Below are 10,702 nucleotides of genomic sequence, written 5' to 3'. Positions count from 1 at the left end.
AAGAGTTCCCCTCCCCTCCCCCACTTTCCCCGGTCCCAATTCCTGAGAGACCTAGTAGCAGCCGCCTACACCGCCCCTCGGCCGCCGCTGGCCTCCAGTCGGCGGGTCTCCACCTTCCGGACAGTCAGCCCCGGCGCCACCCTCCCCCGCCGGCGTCCCCGAGATCCCTGCGCAGACACCCCCTTCCTCTCGCACTCGGCGCTCCACCCCTCCCGGAAAGTAGATCCGGCCAGGCAGACAAAAGTTTGGGAGAGAAGTTCGGTCCGTGCTGAGTGTGAGAGCGAGGGGGGCGGGGGCCCGGCAGAGCGGGGCGGCCGGGCGAGTGGACTCGCGAGCAGACAGACCGGCGGACGGGACAGCCGCGGCCGTACGCCCTCTGGCCCCGCTTAGCTCCTGGTGCGCGGGGGGAAGCAGCCCCTCTCGCCGGGGGATGCTGCGGGATTCCCGGCGCCGGGCATCCGGGCCGCCCACTAGACCCTTGTGCCCACCCCGTGCCCCCGGGGAACCGGAGTCCGGCCGCTGGCAAAGAGAAGCGGCCGCCGAGACGCTGCAGGGGGCCGGGCGGGGAGGGGACTGGAGGCCCCTGGCCCGAGGGCATGGAGCGGTTAGGGGAGAAAGCTAGTCGCCTGCTGGAGAAGTTAAGGCTCTCGGACTCCGGCAGCGCCAAGTTCGGCCGCAGAAAGGGTGAATCTAGCCGGTCTGGCTCTGATGGGGCCCCCGGGCCGGGCAAGGGGCGCCTGAGTGGGTTGGGGGATCCTAGGAAATCAGGGCCCCGTGGAGCTACTGGGGGACCTGGGGATGAGCCGCTGGAGGCAGCCCGGGAGCAGGGCCCCCTGGACGCTGAGCGGAACCCGCGCGGCTCCTTTGAGGCGCAGCGCTACGAAGGCTCCTTTTCCGGGGGGCCGCCTCCCACCCGGGCCTTGCCTCTACCTCAGTCGTTGCCCCCCGACTTTCGGCTGGAGACCACGGCCCCAGCTCTAAGCCCCCGCTCCAGTTTCGCCAGTAGCTCAGCCAGCGACGCCAGCAAGCCGTCCAGCCCGCGGGGCAGCCTGCTGCTGGACGGCGCGGGAGCAGGCGGAGCCGGAGGTAGCCGACCCTGCAGCAACCGTACCAGCGGCATCAGCATGGGCTACGACCAGCGCCACGGCAGCCCCCTGCCCGCCGGCCCATGCCTGTTTGGCCCACCCCTGGCTGGGGCTCCGGCGGGCTATTCCCCTGGAGGGGTGCCGTCCGCCTACCCCGAGCTCCACGCGGCCCTGGACCGACTGTGCGCTCACCGCCCCGCGGGGTTCGGCTGCCAGGAAAGCCGCCACTCCTATCCTCCGGCCCTGGGCAGCCCCGGAGCTCTAGCTGGCGCCGGAGGGGGACCGGCAGGGCCCCTGGAGAGGCGCGGGGCGCAGCCCGGACGACACTCCGTGACCGGCTACGGGGACTGTGCCGCGGGCGCCCGATACCAGGATGAGCTAACAGCGTTGCTGCGCCTGACGGTGGGCACGGGCGGGCGAGACGCCGGCGCCCGCGGGGAGCCCTCGGGGATTGAGCCGTCGGGTCTCGAGGAGCCGCCGGGTGCGTTCGTCGCAGAGGCCGCCCGGGCCCGGATGCGGGAGCCGGAGGCCAGAGAGGACTACTTCGGTGAGTGGGAGAAGTGGTTATGGACGGACGGGACCCGTCACCGCGTTCGCGCCCCGCTGCCCCGACGGCCCAAACTGCCGGCGCCGGGAAGTCGGAGGCGGAGACGTGGAGCTGGGAAGGAGGCAAGGGGGATTTCCCCTTCCCACCAGGTCTCAAGTGGACCCGGGGCTCCTTATTCCGGCTACATTCAACTCCCTGATTATCTCGTGAGCCCCATTTGAAGCTTCAGAGCCATCGTTTCTCGCGGTAGGAGGCCTCGTAGGGAGGGGACTAGATGGGGAGCAAGAGCATCCCCCGTCCCGCTCCCCCCTTGGCGGCGGTGCCCCTGCAGGCTTCTGCGCGCCGCGCCCCCACCCGGGCCCAAGCTCCGCCCGCAGGAATTCGGGGAATGCGCGGGTGGGGGGCGGGGCGGGCGGGCCGCGTGCGTGCCGGCTCCTGCCCGGGCGCTCCAGGTGCCTGCGGGCGGGGCGGGGCGGGGCGGGCCGCGCGGGGCGGGGGCGGGGGTGGCGGGGTGCTCCTTGCTAACACGCGCCGAGCGGCGGCCGCGGTCGGGGAAATGGAGCCTGGGAAGGAGGGTGAAGCGCTCCGGGACGGAAAGCAGGGACCTGCTGCTGGCTCGTCCCAACCCTGCTGGCATGCTGCGGGCGTGGGCGTTTACGCCGAGACCCGGTGGTGTCCGCTTCGACTTTCCCCAACCTCCGGAAGTCAGGGCGTTAGCCTTGACCACCCGGACACCAGCATCCCTAGCGGGTTAACGACCCTGTGTAACTGCCAGAAATCTCCTGGCCTCCAGTTTGGGCCACAACCTGCATAGAATTCCGGCTTGAAGTAGCACGTCATTTTCTGCTGCTGTTAAGGAAACCTAGTCGCTGTTTACCTTTAAGAAGTATTGATTGATGATATGCCTCAACTACCTGAGGATATTGGGATCTTTCGGGATCTTTTTAGCCAGCACCCACAGTCACCGCTTCATTATATAAAGAAATGCTAATGTGGTAGAAAGAGCAGAAATGGAAGGCCCGGGGCCTCTTCTCACCTTTCCCACCACCGATGTTCCTGCCCTGGACCCCATGCTCTACGCCTCTATGGCTCGAAATGCGGGTAGGGAGAGGAACCCAGCCAAAGAGGGCAGGTTGAGGTGGAGGTTGAGAAGTAGCAGGGCTGCCAGGGACAGGACCCTCCTTGCCCTGTTCAACCGTGTCCTCCCATCCTAAGAGAGGAAAGCCTAGAGTAGATGATGCTTTGGTCAAGGGAGACTAAGTGACAAGATCCTTTTAGCAGTTTCCTTCTGGGGCCCATGAGAAGTGGCTGTTGAGTGGAAATAAGTCTCTTTGGTCAAGCCATCAGAGTGAAAAAGAAGAAAGGAGCTTGGACAAAATGCAGTATCATTGCAGGAAGAACCTAGGTGTGGATATGCTGGGTTAGAGGAGGCACAGCGGACATGCCTGAGCAGTTTGTGCCTGCCTTCCCATATTGTCCAAGGCTTCGCAAAGATGGTTCTGACGGGTCTCCCTGGCATGGCAGTCTTGGAACAGATGTTCAGTCTTGTGGGCATCTTGACCCCAGAGGTAGAGGCCTCTTCTGCCTCAGAGCCAGGTTGCCTCCTCTGACAGAATTCCCAGCCTGACTACCCTCCTACTCTGGCCCCTAGTTAGGGGCCCTCTTCCTTGGCTACAGCCTTGCCCAGCTGCCAGAGGGTGGGAGCAGGACAGGCCTGGGCTCATCAGTCGCTGCTGCAGCTGCTGCACTGGCTCCCAAGCCCCTGGGCAAAGACTGGGATGGGCCCCAACAGGCAGGGAGTATGGCAGTGGGCCGAGGGGGAGAGGTGGGGCGGGGTGAGGCGGGCCCGTTGGGATCTGCTCCCCAAAGACAGGCCCTAGCCCTCACTCATGGGCCTGGAATTGGGGAGTGGAGGGAGGGAAGAGCACACCCAGGAAAGGCGGGTGCCAGAGCCAGGTGTATGTATTTTAGGGGGGGATGTCAGAGAAGAGCAGTTCAGCTCTATCCTTCCCATGATAGATTTCAAGGAGACATTAGGGATTCTGTCTCCCTTCCCCCTACCTCCCTGTGCCACCTCCAGTCCCTGGAAAACACCCTACATTCTTAGCAGCCACCTCCCCACAGGAGTCATGCTCACATGGGCCCATATGCACAGGGCCCTCTGCTGAGCCATATCCTTCTCTCCATCCTAGGAAGCCTGGAGGTGCGGAGCAGTAAGAAGTCATTCTGTAGCTATATAGCAGCTCATTTTACAGATGGAGAAACTGAGGTCCCAAGGACGCTTTCTAAACCTGGCCTGCTTTCTCTAGGAGTCTGCTGCTGAGCCATTAGGAACTGGCATTTCGGACTCTGTCCCACACAGTGCAACAGGGGTCATATCCTTGCCTGTTAGTCTTTTCTCCTTGACAGAAGCTACACATGTGAAGATCAAGGAACGTTATCTTTGAGTTTCTCCAGTATCCCATAGTATGGGGCACCATATTTTTGCTAGGCACAAAATACATACTCAGAAAATATCTGTTAGTTAATCCGTAAACGAGGATGGGTCTGCTCACCCAAGACCTAGCTGCATCCCGTTTCTCATTATCCTCTCTTCTTAGGAGGGAGGCCATCAAAGCTAAGGCTGCAACTGGTGGTCCTCTGGAACAATCAGGAAAGAGCAGTCAGGAAAGATCCTGAATCCCTGGCTTTGAGCTAGGGGCGTGGGGCATGATGCTGTCAACCTCTTCTCTCCCCACAGGCACCTGTATCAAGTGCAACAAAGGCATCTATGGGCAGAGCAATGCCTGCCAGGCCCTGGACAGCCTCTACCACACCCAGTGCTTTGTCTGCTGCTCCTGTGGTGAGTGTATCCCCTAGGCCTTGTGCATGGAGCTGAGCTGAGGCCTTGAGCATGCCCCACACGCGTACACACTCAAGTGCCTAGGGGAAGCAGAGCTTGGGCCTCTTCGCTTGTTCCCCGAGCAGCTGTCCGGCCCCCCCACATGTGTCTAGATATCCTCCTTCCCTTCTCTGTGCTCTACCTGGCTCTTCAGCCCCCATGTTGGGTCTGCTTTCTGGAGTCACTCCTCCCTTCCTCCATTCAGTCTCTTTCTTCCCCTCTGTCCCTCCCTCTTTCTTCTGCCTCCTTGCTTGCCGGGCCTGGACTCCAGCCCGGCCTCGGCCTCTCCTTGTTGGGGTTTGGTCCTGGGCAGCCTGAGTTGCCTGGGGCGACAGTGAAAGACTGGAATGTGGGAAGGGTGGGGGTGGGCTGGGGGAGTGGGGAGCCATGGGGGGAGGAGAAAGGGGTTTTCTCTTGGCTGGTCAGAGTTCAGCCACCTCGCTGGAGTGCAGGCCACAGGGCCATGCCAAGCTGATGACATCACGCTCCAGGAATGCCCGCCACTGTTAGCTCAGGAGGCTCCGGAGGCCCGCCTGGGGTGGGGGTGGGGGTGGGGGTGCTCCCAGGGCCTTAACTCCCCAGCCCTTCCCTCACCTCCCTCATTACCCTCCCCACTGCTTGCCCACTCTTGATTCCTTTGCTAAACCTTTAATCTCCTATCTCTGCCTGTCTGACTCCAGCACTCATTCTCTTCCCCTACTCCAGCCACTACCACCACCCCCGCCACTGCCCCCCACCTCTGCCTAGGTTCATCTGTCTGACCTGTTTATAGGGCCTCTTCTGAGTATGCCTCTTTCCCTCTCTCTACCCCTTCTTTGTCTCATGAGTTTCTAAGTCAGTTTTTGTAAACCACTGGGCAGAGGTGGAAGTGGAGATTTTGATCAGAAGAGGGCAGAGAAGGTGGCATACTAGCCCGTTCGCCACCCTGGGTCTCACTCCTCCCCTCTCCCTAACAATTTAGACATCCTGGAGCACTTCCTAAGTGTTGGTCACATGCCTTGTCTGCTCACAGAAGATCCTGGGTTTTCTGGGTTTCTCTGAGCTTGGGGGAGCCACCTAGTGCAGCGGGAAAGGGAACTGACTGTAGTGCGAAGTAAAGCACTCTGTCCCTAGCAGTAAGGTCAATATTTCCTTAGCTCTGCTGACCCTGTCCCCAGAAGCAGACAGATGGGGCTGGGAGAGCAGGAGAGCTGTGCACAGGCGAAGAGGCCCCTAGGTTGAAAGGTCCCAGAGGGCAAGGCCTATACAGTGCTTCCATGGCCATTGTACAGCACCTTGTTTAGAGCTCATTTACCTTGTACCCCAGCCTGGGGTTGGCTTTGCACTTCCTGGTGGCTCCACGTGCACTGGAGAGGAAGGCATTCATTTAGGGAGGGCAGGATCCTAGGAAATTTTGAGGCAGGAACTGAAGGAGCAGTGAGCAGAGGAGAAGGGAAGTTGGCAGAAATGAAACCAAAGTAAATTGGAATTGTATCAGATGGGATTTTTGTGGAGCGAGAGAGGACAGACAGTCAGGAGCACAGGCCTAAAGTCCAGATTTAAATACATCACGCAACATTGGAGAACAGTGAACCTGGGGCAGGGAAGCCCTGTATGTGGGCCCTGGGATAGGCTCCAGTCCTTTGTCTACTGCTTCTAGGGCGAACTTTGCGCTGCAAGGCTTTCTACAGCGTCAATGGCTCCGTGTACTGTGAGGAAGATTATCTGGTGAGTGAGGGGGTCCCCTGGGCCTGGAATTGGCTCCCACACTGGGACCCCCTTCTTGGTAGCCCTTTGGGGTTCCATCGATCAGGTCGTTTCTACTGGTAACATCCTCCCTTGGTCTTATATTTTTGTCCCTAGTTTTCAGGGTTTCAGGAGGCAGCAGAGAAATGCTGTGTCTGTGGTCACTTGATTTTGGAGAAGGTAAGCAAAATGTCTTCAACTGAGAGTCTGTGTGAGGCTGAGGGGCCGAGGGTTGGGACTAGGGACAGAGTGGGTACTGAGAAAAGGTGGAGGGAGGAACCCTAGCACCACATTAATCACTTATGTCTCGTTCTTCCCCAGAGCAGCTGTTTACAGGCTTCCCTCTGCTGGTAGGGTCAAGTCTGGATCCCTAATTCTGCAGGCACAGCCAGGCTAGGCTCTCTGCTGAGCTAGGAGAGTGGGGTCCCAGGTCTTAATCCCCTTCCTGCTAGTAGCTGGGATCAGTTAGAACTCAGGGTTTGGGTTTTTTTTTTTTTTTTTTTTTTTTCTATAAGAAGGAATAGGATTAGATCAGTGGTCCTCAACCCTAGTAGGTCATCTGGAAGAAGTAAAGAAAATAACCAGCGCCTGGGTTGTCATTGGAGACAGCGATGAAAACTTCTGGGGTGATAACCCAAGCATTGATGGGTTTTACAAGCTCTCCGGGTGATCCTAATATGCAGCCCGGGATGAGAACCACCGGCCCGGATACTCTCTAAGATCTCTTTCAAGGTTTTTGCCTCTGTTTTAGGAGTCCCAGGGCCCCTCAGATTACATAGCATTGTTCTGGGAGGATAGCAGGGAGTAAGATGAGGTTGGGGGACAGCAGGGAGCACCATGGGGAGCTGGAGAACCTAGGAGTCTGATATTCCTCCCACCCTATGAGCCAGATTCTGCAGGCCATGGGGAAGTCCTATCACCCAGGCTGCTTCCGATGCATCGTTTGCAACAAGTGCCTAGATGGCATCCCCTTCACAGTGGACTTCTCCAACCAGGTGTACTGTGTCACTGACTACCACAAGTGAGTCTACTCCCTTAGGGTGCGGTGTGGAACTGGGCGCGGGGATTCGCCAACCTCAACTACTCTCTGCTCTCTCGTTTTCAGAAATTATGCTCCTAAGTGTGCGGCCTGTGGCCAGCCCATCCTCCCTTCCGAGGTCAGTATGTCTGGGTTCTGCGGGGCAGCCAGTGCTGCTGCCCCTGGGAAGGGGACGGGGACATATGGCCTGTCTTCCCGAGGGAGGTGGTGGTGCTAGGAATGTACTCTGCGAAGATTCCCGTGTGACTCTGCTCTCAGGGTCACCACCGTGACCTTAACATCCGGGCCTGGACATGTCTGACAGCCTCACTGGTCCCAGGCTTCATCTCGTCTCTCCCAGTCCAGAGGAGGAAACTTTCTTTGAGGTCAGGGTCACCAGATCCCAGATGTACGGGCTAGAAAAAGGTGGGAAGAATCCTCAGGGCCAGTAGGAAGATGTCAGCAATGATTTGTGCTGCGCGTGCTACTCGCTTGCCTAGGGAGAGAATCCAAAAGCCAACGAGGAACCAGACCCTCCTGGATCTTCCTTGTTCCCAGCTTAGCTTACATTACTTAGGCTGCTTGCCCCTTTTTCCACCCTGCAGCTGGGAGAGATAGGTAAGGGCAGAGCTGCCGGACAGAGGGAGGACTATGAGAGGACATGCCCTTGGAGGCAGCACCAAGGAAGGGGAGGAGGAAAAGTTCTAATAGGATTTGCAAAGGCCATCTCAAAGCTACAGATAGATGATCACAGAGAGCTCTCTCTGGAGGCCTTTTATGATTTTCCTATTGGGGCAGGGAGGGTAGAGTTGGGATTGTCATGCTGTGCTTATCCTCTGGGGGTCTGCATCATTTCAGGGCTGTGAAGACATTGTGAGGGTGATTTCTATGGACCGGGATTATCACTTTGAGTGCTACCACTGTGAGGTGAGTGTTAGGGGTCAGGGCTGCTGGAGGAGAATGGGGATGGGGCCCGGGGAGGAGGCATGTCTCTGGACTGGCCAAGTCTGTAGGAGAAGTCTAAGGCATGGAAACCAGGCAAGTGCTCTGACCTGTCTCCAGTATCTCTCCCATCCTCCAGCCACTATCTCTGGTCCTGGGTGTTTAGTCCTTTCTGAATCTGGCTTCCCTAGAGGCAGAGGCGAGACTAAACTGGGGACTCCTGGTCCTGGTAACCACTGCAAATGGGAATCTGGCTCATTATTTCTGCTGTAGCAGCGACACCTGCTGTCCTGCTGAGGTACTTCTCAGGCTTCTCTGGGAGTCCATCCCTTCCAACCCCACCCCCTTTCTTCCAGTGTTAGGAGGCTGGTGTTAGCAGGGCAGACTCCCAAGATATCTGAGCTGCCTGGGCTGAGGTGAACTAGGGGTCCTTCTTCCCTAGGACTGCCGGATGCAGCTGAGCGATGAGGAAGGCTGCTGCTGCTTCCCTCTGGATGGGCACTTGCTCTGCCACGGCTGTCACATGCAGCGGCTCAGTGCCCGTCAGCCCCCTGCCAACTATATCTGACCTGCGGTCACCGCTGCTGCCTTCGCCACCCCTGACAAACTCCTCTGGCCAGAGGGCCCCTCTGAGGCCAGCTGAGGCAAGGAACGTACTCCTAGGCCAGGCAGAAGAGTCCTCTGGGGAGGGCCCCAAGGGCCAGAGACCCAAAGATAAGACATTCCAAATGAACTGTGGAGAAGGAACCTTCCATTGCCATGGTGGGGTGACTGGCTTTCTTTCCATGTGTGCAGCCCGTGCTGTAGCATATACTCAGGCATGCACAGGCAGGTTCCAGTACTTTCTAGTCTGCATCTCCAGTATACATTTATGCATAAGTCAAGCAATGTTCTGGCTTTGGATTATAGGAAGAGAGGACACCATGAACACTCCTTACTCTTGCACCCCTCAGCTATAGGGTCAGCAGGGTCTTCCCACAGTACCTTATCTCTGAATCTGGATGAAGAGGTAGAAACTGGACTTTATTAATGAGTTGTTTTTTGGCCACCTTCGCTCTAAGGACCAGTAGAGCTGCTCACTCGTCCTGGGAAGGGGGACAGCTCGGGGTGGGCCTGCTGCTTGTGTGGCCTGTTTCTCAGGGACTCACGTGGGCCTGGGAAGGCTAGGTGGGTGCCTATACTGGCTTCCTCTTCTCTTCGGCTCGGGGATGTAACAGGTGGATCTTTGGGAGTGGGGGGCACTGAGCCCTCCAGCCCTGTTTATACACACATAGGCATATTTCACAGACACACACTCACTCCCTCACTCCTTTCTTCTCAGGTCACTGTTACCCCAGTTCCCTCACAGTAGCTCACCACTCCAGACCTGCCACCCCACAGAGGGATCCAGGATTACAACCACTACATCCCCCAAGCTCTGAGGTTCTGGGGAGCCAGAGGGGCAGCACACTTTGACCTGGTTCTAGTCTGTTTGTCTAAAATTGGTCTCTTAAAGCAAATTCACAGGAGACTTAAATGCTTAAAGTTTACTTCGCTTTTTTCCAGTTGAGAAAAGATGGTTTTATTAAAAGCACAGAGACAAGACACTTGGGCAGAAATTGCTGCCAAAGTTTACGTCACTTAATGACCAGTTTGCCAAAAGTTCCAATTCCCTTTGGAGTGTTTTTATAGCCATTTAGGGGTTCTGTTTCTATGTTTTGGGTGTTTTAAGGATTTGTATCTATTCATTGAACAGTACTTCTGATTTATTGTTAACATAAATTTATCAAATTTGCAGCACTTTGTAAATGATGAGATTGCTTCCTACCTTTATGGAATCTTTTCCTATGTTATCTACTTTTCAAATGCTTTTCTAAAAAGTTTAAAGTTCCTAGCAATAAATATAATTGGTACAGATATTTTGTGTATCATTTTTTGTGTTTCTTAATCAAATATTCCTTTACAAATTAGGTGCCTTGGATAATGTAATGGAGCTCATGATTTTGATGCTTTGGTCTAACTTCTACATTCCTGCTGTTAAAAATGCCAATGTATTCTAATGAACAAATGAACAAGCATGGGGCATATTCAGTTGGCTAAAAAAGTTTACATAGACAAGAATGATAAAAAGTGAAAGGGTGAATCTACCAAATCCTTTTGAAATGCTGCAGATTTGATAAATATTTTAGACTGTCTCTAGGTGAATTGGTTCTAGGCAAATTAATACCATAATCTTATATCCTTTATTCTCTGTCGCTTAGAGTAACATTGGATATGGTGACTCCCGAGAACAGAAATCCTGCGTTTAGGGGTTATTCTAAGGTGGCTGTGTCAGCCAAGCCGAGGTCACAGAGAAGAGGCCTGTTGCATAAGTGTATGAGTGAAAGGGGGAGCTCATATCTATACCACTGACTGCCAGAGGGATGCACTTTTTTTCGAGGGATAAATGTTCTGAAACTAGATGACTTGGTCTACAGCTGAGATTGCTTCTTCTGAATTATTATTATTAAATAAGTGAATTCAAA

At 56.0% G+C, this 10,702-nt stretch overlaps 1 protein-coding gene across 2 annotated transcripts; it reads left to right on the top strand.

Annotated features, from left to right (window-relative positions):
* Nucleotides 1-51: 51 nt before the first annotated feature.
* AJUBA (ajuba LIM protein) lies at nt 52-10,702 on the top strand. 2 transcript variants are annotated; one of them, XR_012002092.1, is made up of 9 exons: nt 52-1,632; nt 4,373-4,474; nt 6,153-6,220; nt 6,356-6,418; nt 7,129-7,259; nt 7,344-7,395; nt 8,115-8,183; nt 8,390-8,496; nt 8,641-10,094. XR_012002092.1 is itself a non-coding variant. In XM_026007514.2 (8 exons), the coding sequence occupies exons 1-8, from the start codon at nt 597-599 to the stop codon at nt 8,764-8,766; spliced, it is 1,647 nt and encodes a 548-aa protein (XP_025863299.1). In that variant the 5' UTR covers nt 222-596; the 3' UTR covers nt 8,767-10,702. The 2 variants fall into 2 exon arrangements, 1 of the variants encoding a protein (XP_025863299.1); XM_026007514.2 differs by lacking the exon at nt 8,390-8,496 and having other exon boundaries at nt 222-1,632; nt 8,641-10,702.

The sequence above is a fragment of the Vulpes vulpes genome, chromosome 6, assembly GCF_048418805.1.
Source record: "Vulpes vulpes isolate BD-2025 chromosome 6, VulVul3, whole genome shotgun sequence".
In the NCBI taxonomy this organism is placed as follows: Eukaryota; Metazoa; Chordata; class Mammalia; order Carnivora; family Canidae; genus Vulpes; species Vulpes vulpes.
Note: the sequence above shows the minus strand (reverse complement) of the source record. Positions and strands in the feature narration are given on the sequence as shown.